The sequence below is a fragment of the Lactuca sativa genome, chromosome 3 (assembly GCF_002870075.4).
Source record: "Lactuca sativa cultivar Salinas chromosome 3, Lsat_Salinas_v11, whole genome shotgun sequence".
Lineage (NCBI taxonomy): Eukaryota > Viridiplantae > Streptophyta > Magnoliopsida > Asterales > Asteraceae > Lactuca > Lactuca sativa.
This window is the reverse complement of record NC_056625.2, coordinates 93,179,475-93,205,210: the sequence shown is the minus strand read 5'-3', so window position 1 is coordinate 93,205,210 and position 25,736 is coordinate 93,179,475. Positions and strand designations below refer to the sequence as shown.

The window sequence follows — 25,736 nt, the reverse complement described above, 5'->3', positions numbered from 1 at the left end:
CAGATTTTGGTGCCGAATTAGTCTTTCGTGTGCTTGGTATCAGGTCTAAAAGAATTACAGTCACACACAAGATAACACTCGTACTCCCTTCTCTAAAATTACTTATTTCTTGCTATTGTTAGTATTAAAGAACTGGAATATGTTTTTGTTTTTCTACAATTGAGTCAATGGATGGATTTTCACTTTTTTTTTACTATTTCAGGTAAAATCAAAGCTTCCGATTCTTAGATCATATACAGATGCAACCGAAGGATTATGGACACATGGATGGATAACTCTATTATTTGCCTCATTTACTTACTGATTACTGAATTTCTTATTTACAAAAAAAAGTCAATAAAAAATACTTTTTCTTGTTTTTGGTGGTGCTGCTAGGAATGGCAATGACACTAGAAATGGTGGTGTGAGTTTGCATAACTTCACATTGAGATGAAAAATGGAGGAGGATCAGGTTGCAACAAATAAATGTATGGTTATAGAATCGAAGGCACGCGTTATACATTCACAATATGGTAAATTAGACAATTTTCGTTCCTTGGTGCTATTTTGTTGTAATTGTTGGTGGGTTTTGGTGTTTTTGGTAGGTTCATAGATGTAGATAAAAATAAAGCTTCTAATAGGTGACCCCGTTTGAACTAGGCCTGGCAATCGTGTCGTGTTTGGGTTGGCGTGTCGCGGGTTGGCGGGTTGGCGGGTCAAAATATGCCAACCCAAACATGACCCATTTAAATATACAGGTCACAGGTTGGCGGGTCACGTGTTGGCGGGTTTGAAACATAAACCCATATATGACCCGCCAACCCATTTATTTATACGGGTTCACAAGTCACTACAAGAAAAGAAAGCATTAGCGGCGACAGCCAGCAATAGCGGCGACACGTAAAAGACGCGTTACGTGTCGCCGCTATTTCTGGCTGTCGCCGCTAAAGGCGTCGCCGCTAATGCTTTCATTTAGCGATCCGCGTCATTTTCACCCTAGCCGTCCGATTTGTTTTCAATCTAACGGTTGTTAAGCCCTCCGTGTGTCGCCGCTAATGCCCTAATGTCGCCGCTATTACCCTTCGTCGCCGCTAATAGCTGTCGCCGCTAATGCTAAACGCATATACCCTTCACAGTTTACCTTTCTGCCATTCACAGCTTATACACATAACAATTTTTCTCTCGTTTTTTCTTCAATATCTCGCAAATTTTCAACTTGGTGGACGCATTGCTTCTTGGACCGGTGCTAGCTAGCTTCTCCTTCCCTCAAGGCAGCCACAATACCGCCACAACCCCAATCAAGGTCGACATTTAGCCAAAATTCCGAAATTGCCCCCAACCAAGGTCAAATTTCTCATCTTCTTTATGATTTTTCTGTTTTAGATGATAAATAGTGAGTATTTTTCAAGTTTGTTGAGTGATTATGTTTGTATTTTGATATATGAATTGGTTATGCATTTTGTTGGATTGTATGTATTTTGTTGGATTGTTGAATTATTATGTGTGTTTTGTTCACATTTGTGGGAATTTTGTTGGATTGTATGTATTTTGTTGAAATTTATGTTTAGATTACATTGAAGTTATACCACATTGCCTTAACATGAAACTTAGATGTATATATTTGTATGAAATTGGAATATGCAAATTGGATTAAATTGGAATATGCAAATTGTATGGAATTGAATATATTCATTTGGCTTAATTGTATGAAATTGGATGTATACATTTAGCTTAATTAGGCTATTAATAGCAACTTACTTCTAGTAATGTATTGTATATGGTTTGAAAGTGCTTAATTTTGTTAGTGACTTAATGTTTGGCCAACTTAATAGCAACATACTTTTAGTGACTTAATGTTGGTCATTACAACTTTAGCTTTAATTAGGTTATTAATAGCAATATACTTCTAGTAATTTTAATTTAATTATAGAATAAATTTAAATTAATTTAAAAAAACATTAAAAAATAATAAATTAGTTGTAAATCAAGTTAATGTTAAAATTAAAATAAAATAAAGTTAGTTTAATAAATTAAAATTAAAATAAAGTTAGTTTAATAAATTAAACTAATAAAAAAAAGAAAATATTAAATTAATTATAAAATCTAATTAATTTACGTTTAGAATCAAATTAAGTTACATTTATAAAATCAAATTATATTAATTATAAAACTAACTTAATAGCAACATACATTTAGTGACTTAAAATAAAGTTAATGTTAAAATTAAAATAAATTAAAGTTAGTTTAATAAATTAAAATGAAAATAAAGTTAGTTTAATAAATTAAACTAATAACAAAAAAGAAAATATTAAATTAATTATAAAACTAACTTAATAGAAAATATATGTAATTAGTATGTGGAATAAATGAAAAAAAAATGTATTTATGTATGTGATGTGTTGAAAAAAATGAAAAAAAAATATGTTGCTATAATTCTATTCATATTGTAATTTTGCAGGCTGTATATGGGGTTTAGTTGGGCGATACTCTTGTACCTGATGGCAGATGTTATGGGTTTAGGACATGGAGGTGATGGAGCCGGGGATCCACCACCTCCCGTAGGCTTTGGTCGTGGTCAACACGAACAGGATGGTAAGTCTTATTATGATATATTTGCTAGATGTTTTTATCCATTTATTATAAGCTATCGTGACTAATATTTTTAATTATATTTTTCAGCTGAGCTCCCTAAAAAAAGAAGAGGCCTAGCAAAAAACATTCAACTATCAAAGATAATAAGGGCAAACAAGGGAAAGCCTGTAGATTTGGATTTCGATAGGGAGCTGACATATTCCCCTGTCGGGAACCATGGTAATTGGTTTACCCGTGAGATTGGGAAGTATATATGGATGAACATCCCTTTGAACGTATCTGGTTGGGATAATGTTTCCCCCGCTTTAAGGAATGCCACAGTGGTTCATTTAAAGGTAACTTGGACAATATTTTAAGTTTAGTTCTAATTGGTATTTAACTAACTAACTTTTTTGTATTTGCAGAATAAGTTTGATTTAGACAAGGTTAACTTGGATCCCGAGCGTGCTCAGTTGTTGCAGAGCATTGATGCGACCTTGCAAAGAATTTATAGAGGCCGAAAAAATAAAGCGCATACTTATTTTGAGAATGTCGGGGGGCTTACAGATATCCCAAGGGCATTAGCCAACCCCCCCGATGGTATGTCACGTGAAAATTGGGCACAAGCAGTCGAGCATTTTCAAAACTCCTGATTTCTAAAGCGTTCGGCGTCAAACAAAGGAGTCCATGCACAACAACAAGTTGTAAACCGAGGGGGATCATGCTCGTATAGCAATGCATGTTTCAAAGAAGTAAGCTATGATATATTTAACTGTTTATTTAAATTATAATTAATCTAATTTTTAATGTTAAATAGGACATCGCTCGAATCGAAGCATTTCGTAAGGCCAATACTGATCGCCAAGGGGTGTTTAGTAGTCCTGCAGTCGAGCAACAATACGTAAGTGGTTAATTTTTATTATCATATAAGTGATTATATCGTCAAAGGGTAGTTAGTAATCTAATTTTTATTATATTTATTTCTTTTTTGAAAATACAGAATGCTTTACTCTTTGAGATCAGTCAACAAACTCAAGCATCTTCTGAAGCCAGCGGTCTAACACCAAAGGATACAAAAAATTGTTTTGAAAAAATATTAGGTGTTCGACGTGGCCATATCAGAGGCATCGGGCGTAAACCTTCTACGGTTGTGTCGATGTACGATCAGGAACAACCACTGACACAGCCACCACCACAATCACAGGTGACATGACTATTTAATTTTGGTAATTGTTTAAAATGTTTTGGTAATTGTTAGTTTAGTAATAGTTTTAAAATTTGGTAATTGTTAGTTATAGTACAATGTTATAATGTTTTATACGCAATATGTGGAATGTATATTTTGTGTATAGAATGTTATAATGTTATTTTAACTTATAAGACTATGTTGTTTTATTTGTAGTTGGAAATGCTTCAAACAATGTTAAAAGATCCGGAATGTAGTGCTGCACTTGAAGATTGGTTTCGTTCATTGCCACAACGAAATGAAACCGGAGGAAACGAGGAGAGTGATGATGACGAGTGATAGTTGTAGGATTTTTTTATGTTTTATTTGTGCAAGTATTTTAGACTAGTATTTTCAATATTTTGTTATATGTTAAATCAGACGAGTAATTTTAAACGGATATTGTATTAATATTTTGGATTGGAATGATATAGGATTAGATTAATTAATATCATACCAATTTTTTTTTTTTTTTTTAATTTTAATGTGAAATATATATATATATATATATATATATATATATATATATATATATATATATATATATATATATAAAAGAAAAACACCAATACCGGCGACGCCTTTAGTGGCGACAATAGGTTATTACCGGCGACACGCCTTTAGCGGCGACGTGAGCTTATTAGCGGCGACAAGTCTTTAGCGACGACAGCTACGCATTAGCGGCGACAGATTAATTAATAGCGACAAAATATCAGCGTCGACGTTTTAGCGACGACACGTCGCCGCAAATAGTATTAGCGGCGACAAACCGCACTTTTAGCGACGACGCTTGTCGCCGGTAATGGTGTACTTTCTTGTAGTGAGTTGGCTGGTTTGTGGGTCAGATTTGGGTTCGTGAGTCCGAATTTTAGACATTAAAGTCTTAAACATCCAAATGAAAATTATAAACATTCATAGAAACATGTTACAGACTTAGCCTTATAGGTTACGACTTACGACCTTAGACCATTCACCATGAGTCAAAATGTCAAAACAGTCAAATAGTCTATGAATCAATGGTATATATTATATAATACTAATTAAATATTCATACTTGATACATAAATACATTTAAAAATAAAATAATTTTTTTATTAAGAATATAAACGGGTTGGCAGGTCAACCCGTTTATTTTTTGAGAAACCCATATATGACCCGTATAATAAACAGGTTGGCGGGTTGACGGGTTATTGGGTTGGCGGGTTGAAAAACTCAACCCAAACCCATTTATTTCATGTCGTGTCGCAGGTCGTGTCGTGTGTCGTGTCGAGAATTGTCAGCCCTAGTTTGAACTTTTATGAAACAATGGTCATAGTGGTCCTTTTACACATGTCAACTCGGCCTCAAATGGACGACACATTGTTGTCGGCTTCAAGAATTTTGAAGTTGAGCTGTTGGAAGCTGTTATCAATCAACTCTTGACAATAAGAGGTACTCTTCTATTCTAACTGTATGTTTCAATGTGGATATATATATATATATATATATATATATATATATATATATATATATATATATATATATATATATATATATATATATATATATATATATATATATATATGTGTGTGTGTGTGTGTGTGTGTGTGTATGTATATCTACACTTCCTTTGATTCTATATGACTTATAACTGACAAAATTTATAGGCAAAAAGCTTTAATCGAAGGTCAAGATTTAGAGGTAATTGGTGAGCAGGGGTGGATCCTACCCCGAGATACCCCTCAAATTTTTTTCGGCGGTGTAATTTTTGTTTAGGTATCCCTCAAAAAAAAATCGGTATAGTGTATATATACGCATCCCTCCACTTATAAACACAAACAAACAGTTGGTCTGCTGGTTAAGGCTTTGACTTATTCAAGCAAAGGTCTTGAGTTCTATTCTTGCTTCTTACATATTCCTTGTTTATTTTTGTTTTATTTTTCCAGCTATTCTATCACACTTCGCTAATCACATGTAAACTCAGCTATTTTTTTCTATTATATAAACTTGTTATGCTCATGCTTTATTTAATATCTACTTTGGGTCCCACATCGATTGAAGTATCAAAATATACTTCAACTTCATGTTTATATAACAAGACTTTAGGTTAGCTAAGGATTTGATTAAGATTTGGGTTTAAAACCGAAACCGAACCCGGGAAACCCAAGTACCCCGGGAAAAAAATTAGGTTACCCTAAAAAAAGTTGGGATACCCCTTTACTTTGATCCTGGCTCCGCCACTGTTGGTGAGTTACTTGAGCTTCCAGTTCATAGTTTCCATGTCCTCCCTAGAAGAAGACATTGAAAAACACTTTTACTTTTAAGATATTGAGAACATCATCTCACACATAATCATTTTGACAGAATACAACATAGGGGCATTTATGTCTTTTCATCAATATTGTTTCATATTCTTAACTTATCCAATTTTTGTAATCTATGTCATGCAAAATAACATCCAAGTGGTCGATATTGGTTGATGCATCTTCAAATGGTGAGGTGGCAAGGCTTAAGGTTGCCATGGAGATTGCCAAAGGAGAAAAATACTCATGGGTTCCTTTTAATGTTGTACATATATATATTTTGTTTTTCTATAATAAATATTATGCAATATTAAGACTGTATTACATTACTGACTATTCGAATGACTATTTGAATTTGACATATTATTGCAATGAATTATCTTTCTTATTTATTGTATTTTATTTTGTATTATGAGACTTTTAGTGTGTTATTTAATTTGAAAATTACTAAATCTATCAAAATATATAATTTTTATAAAATTTAAAATTATGACACGTAAAAATATATGTCGTCTTTCTTTTTTATAGGGGCATCAATGATACGCATTGCAAGTCGTAAATGTGTGTCGTAAGGTTACGATACACAAATGCGTGTCGTCTTCTTTATGACAGGGCTTTCCTTGACACATGTTGTGTTTCATAAGAGTGCGTCATAAATGTGCGTCGTAAGGTTACATCACGCAAATGTGTGTCGTCTTCCTTTATGACAGCGCCTTCCTTGACAGACATTTGCGTGTCATCTATGGCTTTAATGAAACGCAATATGTGTTATTAAAGGGTGTTTTTGTATTAGTGATGATCCCCTCCATTGTGCTCCTCTAGTTCTCGTTATCCTATATCTTATGACCACAGATCGAAACTTGGCTTTTAATGGATGCAATGGTGGAGCTTCTGCAAAATTCCCCTCTTTAAAGTCATCGTCAACATCATCCACCACTGGAACTTCTTCCAAGTCTGCCTGAACTCTTTTTTTGAAAATTAGGATTTACGTCTGATCGTTCTTTTCTTCCTTTATAGAGGGCTCCGTCTCATTCACATTCTAAAGGTAATTTTCGGTGCTCTACTATGTTTGATTGAACTTTTGCTCTGCCTCCACCATCGTTTAAAAGCTCCAAGTGTTATCAATAAAAATTAGATTTATAGATATACAAACATCACTCTTTCAGGTTTTCCGAAGAAGATGATAGGGTGGCATTAAACTAAAAGTAGTGACAATGAAGGTGAGTTGATGGAACTGAGCAGATATGAGTAGATGTGTAAGAGATATGGAGAGAGAATTGGCGACAGACTGTCGATGGGTGATGATGGAGGTCCGATAATGGTGGGCAATGATGAAAAAACAACAATCTAATTTTGATAACTAAATTCATATGTGTGTATTCATATCATTGTTAGATCCCCTAGTATGTAGATAGAGGATACGAGGAGAAATAGATGTGCTAGGAATTTCATGTGGTGGTGTTGATTTATGGTTGTAGGAGATAAAGTAGCAGCGACGACTAAACTGCATAAATTTTTTACCGGTTGTGTCAGACGTGATGACCCGTCAACGGGGAGGATTTTGTTGTTGAGAGAGATACAAAAACAGAAAGGGGGATTGTGGGTGGATTTTTTTGTTTTTTTTTTAAATTTAAATGTCTTCAAAGAATAATAAGAGAAAATAAAAAAAATAGAAAAAAAATTGTTTAAGTGCAAATTCGTCATTATAAGTTGGGTATGGAGTATGGACCAAAACCACCAAAAAATACGTACTATATTGTGACAACCCAATATTTCGAGACAATAAAATGTAACACCAGTAAAATTTAGGTCAAAAATGAACTTTCCTAAAATCATATTTGAGTTAAATAAATAGTAGGAATCGTATCAAGGTTTTCGTACATATAAAGAACCCTAAAATCCGAGTTATAACGAAGAAGTTATGATCAACCGAAGATTCTCGGCAAAACCGGCAACACTGATAGACGTAAAACGCGAAGTTTAAATACAATAATTTTTAGCCTTAGGTATCTAAATGGAAGTTGTAGATGTTATCAAACCTTAAACGTACGTAAAAAGAACGTCCAAATCTGACTTCGTTTGAGGAAGTTATGATTTTCAAGATCCGGATATAGCAGTAGACTGCTAAAAACTCGAAATAGAGATCGAGAGACTTTTGGCCGAAACAACCTAAAGGAGAATTGAAGGTCTCAAAAATATTAGCGCAACGATAAAAATTTTGACGAAAACGGACATCGGATAAAGAAGTTATGGATTTCTAACGGACTTTTCGTGTCATGGCCCGTTAAAAATAAATAATTAAAAATAAATTCAAAATTTGCCTATGAAGTCTAAACGAGAGTTGTAGAGTATATTCTCGCCTACGTGTGCATATAAAGAACGTTGAAAAAGGAGCTCGTGCGTGGAAGTTACGGATTTTACAAGTTTAAGGCTCAAAATCCGAGGTTCTCATGTCTGCCACGACACGGCACAGTTGGCCGTGACCCAGCCAGTGACTGAGGGCAGCCAATCAATGGAACAGGATAAGATGACTGACCACGACGTGGCACACCCTTTGCCACGACATGGAAACCAAAATATGGTCCTATAAATAGATTTCAAGGGCTACGGGTTTCATTGCTCAGTTCCCTTCTTTCTCGCGCCGAAACTCTACGTTTTAACCCCCGAAGCCCTCCCAATGCCCCGGTTTTCACCTTAAAGTCCCGATGGAAGGTTTTGTGTTCCCGAGATTCCCGAGGTTCCCGAGATTCCCGAGAAAATCAACTTTTCCAAGTCGAAGTTCTGCTCGATTATCATCTCGCTTTCTCCCAATCAATCAAGTAAGTTCATACCCCTTAATTAACCTTTTAAATGTTTTTAAATGTTTATAAATGTTTTATGGTGGGGGGGGGGGGGGGGGGAGGAATACAAGTTGAATGAGGTTTATTTATTATCTCAATCACATGTGATTAATAACTAGCATGCAAATGGAATTACTATACGTTAAATGTTTTACCGAACAGATTTCTTCAAATGACTTTCTTAAACATTTTTACATGTTTAAAACTCTTTATCAAACTGTCTTACACACTGTAAGTTCCTTTCAAACTCTGTTACAAAGGTGTTTTCAAACAAAGGTTTTCCTTATACTTAAATTGTCTTATCAAACAAAATACTTTCAATCATTGTATAAACTGATATCAAGTTATCATTTCTTCGTTATTAAACTTTTCAAAGGTATTACAAAACTTCTTTTATACTTTTATATTGTCAAATGCATGCCCATATATGTATAGTTATATAAGTAATGTTCAAAGGACTTAGGGCAATTAGCTCACTTTATTTCCTTTTCCTCTTTGGGATGTGGCCTTAAGGTATCGGTTGCTCATCCGAATGTCGTCTAAATATTATTTATATATCATGTATACATATATAGGTATAAAGGTTCCATTAGTCAGTTCAGCACCTTTGGAGAGCAAAGGTATAGTTCCGGTTATACTCGTACATTACTAGTAACTATAATAGGTATAGTTAGGAGATACTACTTACGATTCGAAGTACAAGGAATCACACAAGAGTCAGTTCATTCATGAGTTTATACTAGTAGATTACATGTTACATGAAAGCGTTTACATATATACTCTTACATGGATACGTGTACATAGATACACTCAACGGGTACATTTACATATATACGCTTACATGAATACGTTTACATAGATATGCTTACAGAGATACGTTTACATTGATACGTTTACAAAGATACGCTTACATGAACACGTCTACATTAATACATTTAATAGATACTATTACTTAGGTTTTGTTATAAATGTTTCGGGACTTACCATTCCACACCCAAAGCTGTTAGCTACAGTAGGGAAAAGGAGCGTCGACGGGTGTCAACGGTTGTACTGTTCGGCGAGTTTCCACGTCATGAATATCCTAATGCAAAAGGATACATCTTTAGTTAATATATTATTCTCCTTCCTTTATTTTGTGATACATTCACATGAACGACGAGATAGAACATATTTGATATAGATAGACTATTTTCCACATTACCTTCATATTGCGACTCATACACATAAACGACGAGGTAGACTATAATATTATAATAATAGTTAAACAGGGAAAAATCATCACATTTACAGTGATGCTTACTTACAAAACAGTCGGGTTTTGGTAGAAGACTACTTTTTATACTAGTAGGAAATATGGGATTTTCTATGGTTTTCAAACGTTTACAATTACTTACAAAACAGTCGGATCTTGGTAGAAGACTACTTTCAAAACAGTCGAGTCTTGGTAGAAGATTACTTTTATACTAGTAGGAAATATAGGATTTCCTAGGTTTTCAAACGTTTACGATTACTTACCAACATTTTCATATTTTTCTCCAAATGTTTAGAAGTCTTTACTTTACAGTATTTACAAATCAAAGACACATTAATACTTATGAATTCACCAGCTTTATTATTGATACTCGTTTTCAAAATAACTTGTATTCTCAGGTCACTAATAGACAGGTACGACAACCAGGTTTTGTGAAGACGGAGAAATCAAGACTCCTCTTTTATTTTGATTAGTTATTATGTTGTCTTATACTATGAAAGAACACACTTGTAATTAAAATTATACTATTAATGCAATGGGTGATGTTGTTGCTTGTTTACTACTTTACATTGTTGTGATACATAACATGATGTCCTCCGCCGCAGAACGTTTCCGCCGTTTTCGGTTTGGGGTGTGACAGATTGGTATCAGAGCATTGTTTATAGTGAATTGAGTGTATCAACCCATAAACGATATATGAACTATAAACACAATGGGATTAAAATACTCTGACCAAGAGTTTACACTTTTAAATAATAAAATATTTAACTAAGTATATGTGCCTGCATTCATACTAAAATCTGTGTCATAATGACGAGAACAAAAGTATTACGATTTTTGAATATCACAGGTAAGCTCGGGGATGTATGTTCAGTCTTGGGAGTGGCATAGCCTGATCAACTATGCTGGTCCGAGGAGTGATTAGCGCGTGCCCAAGAATGGTTGTGATGTGGCAACAAGTCTAAAAACTTACCAACACTACCATTATGAGAACACTAGAACAGAACATAAGTCTAAAATACTATAGGAGTATTTCGTGTTACTATAATTACTTACTTGAGAACTAAAAATATCTTCATTACTAGGTCAATAGTTGCTAAGTGGATGCACTAAGGTTATATGTAACTAGGATATCATAGACTTAGAATCTGTGAAATTTTGCTTTACCTCTGTTCCTTGTGAATTTGGAGTTAAGGTCACTTATTCGAAGGCCTATCATGTTTTGATTAGATATAACTGGTATGCACTTTACAAATAGTAATGTAACTAATGAAGATCGTTTAATAATTATCTAGTTAGTTCGTCTAATAACTATTTCCTTACCCCCAATTCTTGGGTAGATAACATGGCTGGACTCCTTCCCATGACAACATGTACCTTCCGAACGAAGGCAATGTTGGACGGTTTGGAGAAGAACCCGAGAATGATCATCCAATCCCTTTGCATGATCACCATGCTGAAGACCTTTCGGATGGTGATAACTTCAAACCCGAGGTAGATAACCTACCCCTGGTAGCTCCATTTCTAAATCCTAACCCTTGTCCCGCTTTTCATGGCCCGATGCCTCCTTGGGTAGAATGCTTGGAAACATGGAGCGAAGAGCAAGATTAACCTATGTCGTTTAATGGAGACCGAAGCTTCCACAACGTAAACGAAGGGAGCTCAGCAGACAAAGTTCTACCAATCCTGATCCGTAGAGTTGCCCGAAACGAAATTCAGGGCAGGACGGCTCTCCAACGTATCGAGGAGGTTAATGCCAATGCAATAATGCATACCATTCGCACCAATCGCCTTGATCACACAAGTGCGAGATCTGAGAGAAACCATGAGACCCTGCTGCAAGCACTAGCTGAAACCCGAGCCGAAGTCATAGAGCTCCAAGTACGCCAGAAAGTGTACGAAAGATACCTGCTTGATATGGAATGCCAACTAGCCGAACTAAGGGTTCACCATAGGGGTGATAGTTGCCAGTAGGAGATACCTTACTTCCTTCTTTGTTTTAAAGAACCGTGTTCCTGTCTATGTTCTGTGTAGTACTTTGTATGTGACTACCTTGTACTGTAAGTACTTTTAGTTAAGTCTTTGTCAAAGACTTTTCCTACTCCGAATATGATGTAAGACCTACAACAAGGTCAATTTCCCCAAACCTATTACATCTTAAACATCAATGATATCGACAGTTGGCTAACTTCCCTGTCAATCTTTGTTCAAATGCTTTCATCATGCTTTCATTGGAGTCTATCTGAAACCCCATCTAGTCAAGTTATTGGACTATGGTAATTTAACTCCGGAATCATTTCCAAGTCTCTTTCAAAGGTTCCATCATGTTATCCACCAACCAATAATACCCTAGTTGGGACGATAAGCGTTTTGAGACCATTCAATTAACTTATTTCTACTCCGTACTAGGACTGCATCATAGGGATGTAGGTCACACCTTCGTGAACATACTCCTATTCCGTACTGGGACTGCGTCATAGGGATGTAGGTCAAACCTTCGAGAACATACTTCTATTCTTTACATAAACGATCGAACTACGTCTAGGTTCAACCATACTCGCTCACAAATTCATTTTCTTTCCGTGTAACAGAATCATGTCGCCGAAGAAAAACAATCAACCCATCAACCAAACACCAACTCATCAGATTGATGCAACTACCTTTCAAGCTGCAGTCTCGGCTGTCGTGTCAGCTATTCTGACCCACCTTAATGCTAACAACGGGAATGTTAGCGGGATTGTTAACAATAATTCCAATCCAAGTAACAATCAAGTACCTCAACGAGCAACAAACTACCACAGAACCCTGAATCCCAAGCCCAAGAATAACAAACGAAAGTTTTGGGCTAAAGCTAAAGGCAAATCACCCCAAGGGGGCGAACAAAAGACTACAACCTGTGGCAACCTTCGCAGGCACGACATCTGTATCTCCTACTACCATCCCTTCTGGTATCCCAATTGTCCCTACACCAGCTAGGCAGTATGCCGGAAACCTACCGAAATGCAATAAGTACAACTTCCATCATCTGGGTAGTTGTCATCCGTTACACTGCTTTAAATGCGACAAGAACGGACATACTACCAATTGCTGCAGGACTCGGATCCAACACATTACTTCAACCACCAATGTTGAAATCTCTCGAATATTCCATCTATGTGGCATAATGGGACACTTCAAGAGGGACTGTCCATACGAATAAACTTAGAAGCGAAACACATGCCCTTCTTGTCGACTGGGACAAGAGAGACAGATGGAACAAAAGTACCTATCGTTTTTCCTTAATTCATGAGTAATCATACTTTCTTTTAGATCTTCACGACATCTAATCGGCCACAAGTTTTTGACATCATAATCAATATGAATTGGTTGTGTTCTTATGCAAGAGGAAAGGTCACTACCTATACCTTAAGACAGCTTAAGACACAGGAAGTTAACTATACAACACATGATCTTGAGTCAGGAACAACGATAATTGCTCTAAAGATCTAGAGACACTACTTGTAGGGTACTAGGTGTACTGTTTTCACAATCCAAAAAAACATTCAACATACATTCGACCAAGAAGAGTTATCACACCAGTGAAGTCAAATGAAAGAAGAAAAGCAGTATCTTGATAGTGAAAGATTCGCAGGAATACCAAGCGAGGACCAGAGGTCACTTAAGAACACGAGTAGCAAATAAAACTTCTATCCATAGCATGATTATTAATTCTGATGAAACTCTAATTTCAGAATGAAATTCCCTCTAACGGGGGGATGATGTGACAACCCGATATTTTGAGACAATAAAATGTAACACTAGTGAAATTTAGGTCAAAATTTAACTTTCCTAAATTCTTATTTAGTTTAAATAAAATAGTAGGAATCATATCAAGGTTTTCGTACATACAATGAACCCTAAAATCCAAGTTATAACGAAGTAGTTATGATCAACCAAAGATTCTCGGCAAAACCGACAACACTGATAGACGTAAAACGCAAAGTTTCAATACAATAATTTTTAGCCTTAGGTATCTAAGTGGAAGTTGTAGATATCATCAAACCTTAAACGTACGTAAAAAGAACGCCCAAATCTGACTTCGTGTGAGGAAGTTATGATTTTTCAAGATCCGAATATAGAAGTAGACAACTAAAAACTCGAAATAGAGATAGAGAGACTTTTGGCCGAAACAACCTAAAGAAGAATTGAAGGTCTCAACAATATTAGCGCAACAGTAAAAAGTCTGACGAAAACGGACATCGGATAAAGAAGTTATGGATTTTTAACGAACTTTTCGTGTCCCGGCCTGTTAAAAATAAATAATTAAAAATAAATTCAAAATTTGTCTATGAAGCCTAAACGAGAGTTGTAGAGTATATTCTCACCTACGCGTGCATATAAAGAACGTCGAAAACGGAGTTCGTACGCGAAAGTTACGGATATTACAAGTTTAAGGCTCAAAATCCGAGGTTGTCAGGTCTGCCATGACACAACATAGTTGGCCGCGACCCGGCCAGTGACTGAGTGCGTCTAATCAATGTAAGAGGATAAGATGACTCACCACGACGTGGCACACCCTTTGCCACGACGTAGAACCCAAAATATGGCCCTATAAATAGATTTCAAGGGCTCCGGGTTTCATTGCTCAATTCCCTTCTTTCTCACGCCGAAACTCTACGTTTCAGCCCCCGAAGCCCTCCCAAAGCCCCGGTTTTCACCTTCAAGTCCCGAAGGAAGGTTTTGTGTTCCCGAGATTCCCGAGAAAATCAGCTTTTCCAAGTCGAAGTTCTGCTCGATTATCATCTCGCTTTCTCCCAATCAATCAAGTAAGTTAATACCCCTTAGTTAACCTTTTAAATGCTTTTAAATGTTTATAAATGCTTTATGGGGGGGGGGGGAATACAAGTTGAATCAGGTTTATTTATTATATCAATCACATGTGATTAGTAACTAGCATGCAAATGGAATTACTATACGTTAACTGTTTTACCAAACAAATTTCTTCAAATGACTTTCTTAAACATTTTTACATGTTTAAAACTCTTTATCAAACTGTCTTACACACTGTAAGTTCCTTTCAAACTCTGTTACAAAGGTGTTTTCAAACAAAGGTTTTCCTTATACTTAAATTGTCTTATCAAACAAAATACTTTCAATCGTTTTATAAACTGATATCAAGTCATCATTTCTTCGTTATTAAACTTTTCAAAGGTATTAGAAAACATCTTTTATACTTTTATATTGTCAAATGGATGCCCATATATGTATAGTTATATAAGTAATGTTTAAAGGACTTAGGGCAGTTAGCTCGCTTTATTTCCTTTTCCACTTTAGGATGTGGCCTTAGGGTATCGGTTGCTCGTCCGAATGTCTAAATATTATATATATAGCATGTATACATATATAGGTATAAAGGTTCCATTAGTCAGTTCAGCACCTTTGGAGAGCAAAGGTATAGTTCCGGTTATACTCGTACATTACTAGTAACTATAATAGGTATAGTTAGGAGATACTACTTACGATTCCATGTACAAGGAATCACAAAACAGTCAGTTCATTCATGAGTCTGTACTAGTACATTACATGTTACATGAATGCGTTTACATATATACGCTTACATGGATACGTGTACATAGATACGCTCTGTTGGGTCAAAATATGGTTTATACTTTACTTTTCTGGGCAATTGTATTTTTTATGTAATATTTATGAATTTATGGCCATGTTGACGGCTGAGTTTACGGCCGTAAACACCTTACGGCCGTAAACTCATTTACGGCCCATGTGTGTCCGACCCATATTCAAGTATAAATATAGGTGTTAGGGTGAAAGGAACTGATAGATGAACCCTAAGGAGTTTACGGCCAGAGAAGAGAGAAATGAACGTTTGTGTGGGTGAATCTTGTGTAAGGAACTTAATTCATATTATCAATACATTCAAGATTCATAATATTCTCCTTCTCCTTCTCTTCTGATTTGATCTGACATCATCCGTTTGATTGGGATTCCGCACCATCAAACGGATCTGACTGATACACGGGCATATTAGGGACTTACAATTGGTATCAGAGCCAAGTTGTATCAGTCAATTTTGTGAGATTTGGGGCATTATTTGATCTTATTTTCGAAATATTATTGCGTTTTTGGATAGATCTCTGAAAAATAAGGGGGGTTTGTTCTTTGTGTTTTTCATAAAAACAGGTTTTTTGATCGAGTTTTGGAGCAAAAAAGGGCAAAAAACGGTGTTTTTAGGCGTAAACAGCGAGGGGGTGGCGGTCGGCGGCTAGGGTTTCGGAGTTCACGGCCTGAGGTTCACGGTCTGAGCTTGCGGCCTCGGATTTTGCGGTCCAGCAGTCTCGGTCTTCGCCTCGCACCTCGGTCCTTGTCATCACTTCGCTGCAACCTCGCAGCAGTAAGAACCCTTCGTATATAAAAAAAATAGGAAGCGAAGGTGGAGGTGTTGGGGATCGAACCCGGGTCTACTCTCTACTGGTCCACGCGTTTAACCAAGTCTTCTACGCTGCATCTTGGTTTATCCCTTCCGAATTTAATTCATAAAGCTTCTTTCTCGGTTCTAATTTTGTATTTTTGACACTTTTAACCCAAAATTCACTTTTTTTAAGTTTTAAATTCCATTTTCATCCAAAATAAAAAAAATTAATAATAATAAAAATTGTTTTTATTTTTGACTTTTTATTTCAAATTTAGACTTTTACTTTCAAGTTTGACCTTTGATTTTTCGTTTAATTTTTTTTTTTAATTTTCAAATTTAACTTTTCGGTTTGACTTTCAAGTTTGATTTTTTTTAGTTTGACTTTTTCAAGGTTGACTTTTTCATGTTTGACTTTTGAGTTTGTTTTTTTTTAATTTGGCTTTTAAGTTTTATTTTAGCTTCTAGTTGTGTTTTTTTAATTGATTTTAAGGTCTACGAGGGTCTTGAAAACATGACAGAGAGTCGTCAAGATATGTTAAGACAAAATTGCAACATTTTTTATTATATCCCTAGAGAAACCCTTGAAACTCAGTTGCAGCGATTTACTGCACTTATTACTGAGATGAATATAGCTGAGATCTTCTTGTCTAAATTTGAGACAAACAAAAAGCTATTGAATTCACTTCCAAAATCGTGGGATATGGACGTGGCTGACATCAAGAAGACAAAAGATCTCAATCGTCTTAGTCTGGCTGATATAATTGAACAACTTAACGCTTTGAATTGTCAAAAAACAATGAGTTCAGCAAACCTTCCGGTCAATGAAGTGTCGTGTTCTCATTCATGTGAAGTTTCATGTTCTCAATCATGTGAAGATACGATTAAATTTCTTCGGGAACAAATTGATTTATTAAAAGGGGAAGTTGAGGACCTGAGATATAAAGGATATCAACTCAGGAAAGGACAGAAACCCCTGAAGGCTGAGTTAGAAGCTAAAACCAAGGACTTTAGGAAACTTCAGGAAGACTATAGTAACAAATGTGAAAACTATGATTATGTAGTCAAACAAAATGCTGAGCTAGTGGCTGAAGTTGAATCTTTGAAAGGAAAGTTTGAAACCGCCAAACTTGATGTTAGAAAATATGATTTCTCAAGTGAGGTGGTTGCAAATATGATAGACCAAAGCATGCAGTTTAAAAGGAATCAAAACAAGGGTCTAGGGTATGATAGTGGACCTCCTCCTTACAATCATAACTACACATCCATCCCTATGAAACAAGAAGAAATTGACAGGGAGGCACATCTTAAATACGGAAAACCAGCTGGATTTGTGTCAGGAGGAGTTATTAATGTTGAAAATATTGATGTTTCTGTTACATGTGCAGGTAAAGTAGCAGAGGATGAGAACAAGGAGAGTTCTTCTGAACAAACCAATGACTCCTTGAACTCTAAATGTGTTGCTTCGAACTCGGTTGCTTCTAACAAACCTGTCGTTGAGAAATATAGGCCTCCAATTCCAGCGCAACAAAGTGCCTGTTGTAAGTGTGCATATAGGAACAACAAGAGACAAGGTAAGGTTATGCCACCAAGGGCAGGAATAAATAACTTCACAGTGAAGAAAAAGATTTGTTTTCACTGTGGAACACCTGGACACATTGCCAAAAATTGTCCTAATCGCGCATATGTTCCCTATTATGCACAAGGCTGGCAGAACGCGTCAAGAGGGAGATTTTTCAAAAAAAACCCCTCAAAGTCACGTTCAGACAATGTTGACTGGAACGCGCAGAAGGCTAAGAATCAATCCCACAAGGCCAAGAATCTAAATCCCAAGGGCAAGAAGGGAATGCCAGCTAACAAGCCCAGTTCAAGAGATGCTCCTGTGAAGGCAATACCGGTTAGGTCAAAGTCATCTCGGCAGTCGGCTTCAAGTTCCAAATCAAGTACTGAGCCACCCATAGGATCGAAAAAGAAATGGGTTAAACCCAACTACAAATGGGTTCCACAGGATCATTCTCCCAAATCTCCTAATGCTTCTAACGTTTCTACATCTTCTGTTTGTGATAAACAGGATATGTCATGGGAGAGAGTATTGTGCGTTGATGACAAAGGTCGACCCAGTTTCAAACTGGACTGGGATCCAAAGACCAACTGATCCCGCTCTGTGTCGAAGCAGCTATGGAGGCATATCATCAGACTTCGGTTTATTGGTAGTGGCTGCTCCTGGCATATGATTGGGGACATCTCTCAACTGTACAACATTCAGACTTTTGCTTGAGAGTAAGTGTCCTTTTGCGGGAAAGGAAGAAAGGAAGAGATCACAAGTGGGGTAAGTGCTTAATGATATGAAGAATTTTTGGATCTGTTATGAGATTATGCTTGTTGTTCTCAGACTTTCTGAATGCAGATTCAATCGGTGAATTACGGTTTGCGTTTTCTTCTCTATACTCCTGAGTTTTTCTTAAGCTGATTCGCTTTAAAGACAAATTTTTGTTTTAGGATAGTTTAAGTTTGCGCATTTATTTTCATTTCTCTCCTATGCACAAATTTAGGGGGAGAAATAAAAACAAAACAAAAAATTAGAAAATTAAAAAAAAAATTAAAAAAATTGTTGGTTATGAAATGTGTTGCTTGAGGGAGATGTTCTGGGAAGTGATATTATCTAGTGATAACAGGCAACCTGAGTCTGCGTAACGTACCCAAAGTTGAAGTGTCTATGCTCTGGTTTGATGCGTCGGTAGGCACGAAAAATTTTAAATGGACATGACTAGGCAGAGTTGAACTTAAGAAATTTATAGACTTGACAAATCTTGACCTAGTTAGATACGTTCAGCCTGACAATACAACGCTCGGATAGGTTGAGCAGGGAGATATATATGGGAATCTACTCGTCACATTAATTGAACCCGTACTTGAAACCGTGGTTTAACTTTTCCTCGATGTGCGGATTCTGTCCTTAATTCCGGTTGGATGGGGCGACTGGTAAATTCCGATAAATTAGGTCTGTAGAATATCATTTTCTTTCTTTCCTTCTGTTAGTCATATGTTGTCTCCTTTGCGTGACTTCTAGTCCGACCTGGTACACAACATATGCAACTGTATTTCTCTACAGGTTATATATAAATGTGTGAAATACTTCTTATCTGTAAGCCATATGATGTCTTTTTTGCGCGACTTCTAATCCGACCTGGTACACAGCATATGCAACCTTCTTCTTCTCAACCCCTCTGAAGTCGTTAGCAATAGAATTCTGAATCTCTTCTTTCTCTGAATGGTTGTCTGCTCATCCGGTGTAAGGAGTACTTTGGAAGTTCTTGATGGCTGGGGCATATCAGGAAGCGGGAAACACGTTCCAGTACACTTAAAATTGAACTCATACAGATTGTCTGTAGATCTCGCTGCTCAATTTAAGTGGACAACAATATCCCTGGTCGTCGTCAGATGAATGGTCCTTAAGATATAGTATCTAAGGAATTAGGATAAGATATAATTTTTAGGAACTTAAGTTCACCTTGTCTTGTAACAAATAGTATGTCCTAAATTTGTCACAATTTTTCGTGTTTAAGTGGACAACAATACCGACGATCGACCAGACAAAGATGTGAATATGAAAGGTACCGACAAGTGGATAAAGGCTGTCTAAAAACTTTGATCCCAAATCACTCTTAAAGTTAGATATCATTTTTATTTTTGTTAAATTTGTCATAGTTTCTTCTAATTTAAATATTAAGGGAGAACTAAAAATTAAAAATAATGAAAATAAAAAAAAACAAAAAAAAAATTCAAAAATAAAAAAAAATCAAAAAAATTAAAAATCCAAAAATAGTGTTATTTCTATTTTATTTCTTGTTCACAAAAATAAAAAATCCAAAAATATTTTTGTTTATATTTTAATTTGTGTGCCAAGTTTTCTTTTAGTTTTGTTTTTGTCTTGAAAAGTGATTTCAGGTATAGATAAGACTCATGGAGTTTGTGTTGAAGATTTCTGAGCCAAAGCCTCGTTCGTGAGCATCGAAGAATTCTCATTTGAAGGAGCAAGAAATGAAGACTATTCTTTCAACATTCAATCCTTCATCCCCAGAAGCAAGGTGAAGCTGCAATTGAAGATTATGTTACCGATTGCATTGAAGCCTCCTCAATCAGTCAACTGCTATCGTTGTACCTGCTAAAGTGATCCAAAAGATTTGTTCTCTCTGATGTTTATCTCTGAAGATTCTCAACATGAAAGCACTATCTTTCAAGAATCAGTAAGTAAAACCTCCTCACCTAACGTGCGTTCAATGTTAAATTCTGAAGAAAACCTCAACTGCTCAAGATGAAGTCATTCATTGAAGATTCATATGTTCATCCTGATGCTGTGAAGAAATCGAAGGTTAATGCTCAATCCAAAGCTCCCATTGAAGATTAACAAGAAGAGTCAACTACTTTTTAGGGGGAGCTTGTTGGGTCAATTAAGAAAAGAAATCTATAAACCAAGGGGGAGATTGTTGGGTCAAAATATGGTTTATACTTTACTTTTCTGGGCAATTGTATTTTTTATGTAATATTTATGAATTTATGGCCATGTTTACGGCTGAGTTTACGGCCGTAAACTCATTTACGGCCCATGTGTGTCCGGCCCATATTCAAGTATAAATATAGGTGTTAGGGTGAAAGGAACTGATAGATGAACCCTAAGGAGTTTACGGCCAGAGAAGAGAGAAAGGAACGTTTGTGTGGGTGAATCTTGTGTAAGGAACTTAATTCATATTATCAATACATTCAAGATTCTTAATATTCTCCTTCTCCTTCTCTTCTGATTTGATCTGACATCATCCGTTTGATTGGGATTCTGTACCATCAAACGCATTTGACTGATACACGGGCAGATTAGGGACTTACATGCTCAATGGGTACATTTACATAGATACGCTTACATGAATACGTTTACATAGATACGCTTACAAAGATACGTTTACATTGATACGTTTACAAAGATACGCTTACATGAACACGTCTAGATTAATACGTTTAATAGATACTATTACATAGGTTCTGTTATAAATGTTTCGGGACTTACCATTCCACACCCAAAGCTGTTAGCTACAGTAGGGAAAAGGAGCATCGACGGGTGTCCACGGTTGTACTGTTCGGCAAGTTTCCACGCCGTGAATATCCTAATGCAAAAGGATACATCTTTAGTTATTATATTATTCCTATTCCTTTATTTTGTGACACATTCACATGAATGACGAGGTAGGACATATTTGATATAGATAGACTATTTTCCACATTACATTTATATTGCGACTCATACGCGTAAACGACGAGGTAGATTATAATTTTATAATAATAGTTAAACAGGGAAAAATCGTCACATTTACAGTGATGCTTACTTACAAAACAGTCGGGTCTTGGTAGAAGACTACTTCTTATACTAGTAGGAAATATGGGATTTTCTATGGTTTTCAAACATTTAAAATTACTTACAAAACAGTTGGATCTTGGTAGAAGACTACTTTCAAAACAGTCGAGTCTTGGTAGAAGACTAATTTTATACTAGTAGGAAATATAGGATTTTCTAGGGTTTTCAAACGTTTACGATTACTTACAAACATATTCATACTTTTCTCCAAATGTTTACAAGTCTTTACTTTACAGTATTTACAAATCAAAGACATATTAATACTTATGAATTCACCAGCTTTATTGCTGATACTCACTTTCAAAATAACTTGTATTCTCAGGTCACAATAGACAGGTACGATGATCAGGTTTTGTGAAGAAGGAGCAATCAAGACTCCTCTTTTATTTTGATTAGTTATTATGTTGTCTTATACTATAAAAGAACACACTTGTAATTAAAATTACACTATTTATGCAATGGATGATGTTGTTGCTTGTTTACTATTTTAGATTGTTATAATACATTACATGACGTCCTCTGCCCAGAACGTTTCCGTCATTCTTGGTTTTGGGGTGTGACATATATGTACAAAAAAATTGGTCATTATAAGTTGGGTATGCACCAAAACCACATAATTTTGATAAATACGAGGACAATTTTTGCAATTTTGTCAATACTTTATTTTTCTAACAAAAACGTTCTATTTTACATGAAACGCAATAAAATTAATAATTTTTTTTATTTCCTCCAAATGTAATATAAATATTTCATATCTACGAGAGATATTAATTATAGGTAATAGTTAATATTTTATTTTGTTACCTAAAAGGTTTTATTTTTGCATGAAACTCAAATAAAATTAATAATATGTTAATTCCCTCACAATTTATTTTAAATATTTCATATCTACAAAATTAATAATTGTAAGTAATATTTAATATTTTATTTTGTTAACTAAAACGTTTTATTCTTATATGAAACTCAAATAACGTTAATAATATTTCAATTTTCTCCAAATTTGATATAAATATTTCAATGAAAATATTAATTATAAGAAATAATTAATATTTTATTTTGTTATGTAAAATGTTTTTTTTACATAAAACTCAAATAAAATTCTTAATATCTCAATTTCCTCACAATAATTATCAACATTTCATATCTACAAAAATATTAATCATAAGTAATAATTAATATTTTATTTTGTTGCCTAAAACGTTTTAATTCTACAAGAAACTAAATTAAAATTAATAGCATCTCAATTCGCTACCAATTAAAACTGATGAAGTTCTGGCTATGGTGTTTTGATCTCGGAGATGGCAGCAGACGACTCTTGAGGAAGAAAACTAGTAGGCATGTTCAGAGCAATGAAAGCAAGCAGCAAGTGATTAACAAGTAGGAGAGGGCTGGTTGCAAGCAAAATAGCAAGCATGTAGCCTGTAGCACGTAGCAAGAAAGAAAGAAAGCAAGCAGGAAGGGTGATCAAAAGAAGGAATGAAAGCAACTAAGCAAGTAGCAGGTTGGTTACTCCTATTGATCAGAAGAAAGTAGAAGGAGTAGAAGGGTGTTGTATGTTAGCAAGAAAGAAAGAAGAACCATGCAACAAGAGCAAGAACCGACTTTGTTGTGGTGAAGAAACGGGTGAAGAAGCATCAAGATTACGGGGGTGAATGTTGGGTAATCTTGATGGGTTAAGTTGTTCGTGGGTACGGATTCGAATGGGTCGCTCCAGTTTCCTTTTCCACAAGTTGAATAATCAGGACTTGGTATAATGAAAGACCTGGTTTGGTGGAGCTTCAATAAACGTGGACTTAGTAGTCCTATGTTTGTGGTTTTAGCTCATAGTTCTTCTTTTACATAGCATGTTTATTATTATAAATGGAGTAGGGTTTACCTTCTAGGGTGTAGGACGTGTATGTATGTATTTTATGTTTTCATGAATGAGTAATACACAGAAAATTGTCCTATCTTCAAATTGCATGTTCCTTCTTTTACTGTGAGTATTAGTGCATGTTTGATCTTATTTAGAGAATGGTCCAATTATTGGTATTAGAGCTAACCAAGGATGTAGGTTTTGATGAAACCTATGGTGAATGTTTGAGGAGGAAACCGAAGGGGTTCTATGTGAGCCATAGAGATCAGAGAAAGTAGAAGCTCTGTGTGAGCCGAGAAAAGCTCTATGTGAGCTGATGTCAAAATCAGAAATCTTTGTGATTAAAACTGCATCTGTGTGATGTGTGATTATGTTTTTTTAAGATAGATCTGTCTGAAGAGAAAAGGCTGTGTGATGAAAAAGTGTTGTGAGTTGAAAGAAGGCTGTGTTTGCTAGATTGAAGTTCTTGGTGAACCAAGAAGAAAGAAACCTGTGTAATGAAGCTAATCTGTGTGGTAAAGCAAGTCATCATGAAAAAAATGGATCTGTGTGATCAGAAGACGAGAATAATGTTGATCTGTGTGATTAGAAGATGGGAACATTGTTCACCGGCAAGTATGTGTGGGTGGGTTGAAGGAAAGTGAAAAGAGAAAAGAGGATCAATCTAGAGTGATGCTTGGCTGTGATGTATTCGAGTTCTGTTGTGGCTTTAAATGCTCACAGTGCTGTCGACTGATGAAGGTCTGGCTATGGTGTTTTGATCCTGAAGATGGCAGCAGACGACTTTTGTGGAAGAAAACAAGCAGGCATGTTCAGAGGAATGAAAGCAAGCAGCAAGTGATTAACAAGTAAGAGATGGCCGGTTGCAAGCAAGATAGAAATCATGTAGCCTGTAGCACGTAGCAAGCAAGAAAGATAGCAAGCAGTAAGGGTGATTAAAAGAAGGAATGAAAGCAAGTAAGCAAGTAGCAGGTTGGTTACTCCTATTGATCAGAAGAAAGTAGCAGCAGTAGAAGGGTGTTGTATGTTAGCAAGAAAGAAAGAAGAAGCATGCAACAAGAGCAAGAACCGACTTTGTTGTGGTGAAGAAACGGGTGAAGAAGCATCAAGATTACGGGGGTGAATGTTGGGTAATCTTGATGGGTTAAGTTGTTCATGGATACGGATTTGAATGGGTCGCTCCAGTTTCCTTTTCCATAAGTTGAATAATCAGGACTTGGTCTAATGAAAGACCTGGTTTGGTGGAGCTTCAATAAACGTGGACTTAGTAGTCCTATGTTTGTGGTTTTAGCTCATAGTTCTCCTTTTTCATATCATGTTTATTATTTTAAATAGCTTAGGGTTTACCTTCTAGGGTGTAGGACATGTATGTATGTATTTTCTGTTTTCATGAATGAGTAATACATAGAAAATTGTCCTATCTTTAGATTGCATGTTCCTTCTTTTACTGTGAGTATTAGTGCATGTTTGATATTGTGTAGAGAATGTTCCAACAATTGGTATCAGAGCTAACCAAGGATGTAGGTTCTGATGTAAATGTGGTGAATGTTTGAGGAGGAAACCGAAGGGGTTCTTTGTGAACCATAGAGATCAGAGAAAGTAGAAGCTATGTGTGAGCCGAAAAAAGCTCTGTGTGAGCTGCGTTCAAAATCAGAAATCTGTGTGATTAAAATTGCATCTATGTGATGTGTGATTAGGTTTTTTTTGAAAATAGATCTGCATGAAGAAAAAAGGTTGTGTGACGAAAAACTGTTGTGAGTTGAAGGAAGGTTGTGTGCTAGATTTATGATCTTGATGAACCAAGAAGAAAGAAACCTATGTGGTGAAGCTAATATGTGTGGTAAAGCAAGTCATCTTGAAAAAAATGGATATGTGTGATCAGAAGACGAGAACAATGTTGATCTGTGTGATCAGAAGAT

At 35.7% G+C, this 25,736-nt stretch overlaps 1 protein-coding gene across 1 annotated transcript; it reads left to right on the top strand.

Annotated features, from left to right (window-relative positions):
• The first annotated feature begins 1,048 nt into the window (after positions 1-1,048).
• On the top strand, positions 1,049-4,224 carry LOC128133037 (uncharacterized). Its single transcript, XM_052770049.1, has 7 exons — positions 1,049-1,323; positions 2,438-2,571; positions 2,659-2,906; positions 2,976-3,302; positions 3,368-3,451; positions 3,551-3,754; positions 3,953-4,224. Exons 2-4 carry the CDS (start codon positions 2,445-2,447, stop codon positions 3,201-3,203), a joined length of 603 nt encoding a protein of 200 aa, XP_052626009.1. The 5' UTR covers positions 1,049-1,323; positions 2,438-2,444; the 3' UTR covers positions 3,204-3,302; positions 3,368-3,451; positions 3,551-3,754; positions 3,953-4,224.
• Positions 4,225-25,736: the final 21,512 nt, after the last annotated feature.

Excerpts from the sequence above, each read along its gene's own strand:
- LOC128133037 (XM_052770049.1), top strand. The coding sequence starts at position 2,445 with ATGGGGTTTAGTTGGGCGATACTCTTGTACCTGATGGCAGATGTTATG. Across the intron at positions 2,572-2,658 it reads TGGTCAACACGAACAGGATG|CTGAGCTCCCTAAAAAAAGA; the intron begins GTAAGTCTTATT and ends TATATTTTTCAG. Across the intron at positions 2,907-2,975 it reads CCACAGTGGTTCATTTAAAG|AATAAGTTTGATTTAGACAA; the intron begins GTAACTTGGACA and ends TTGTATTTGCAG.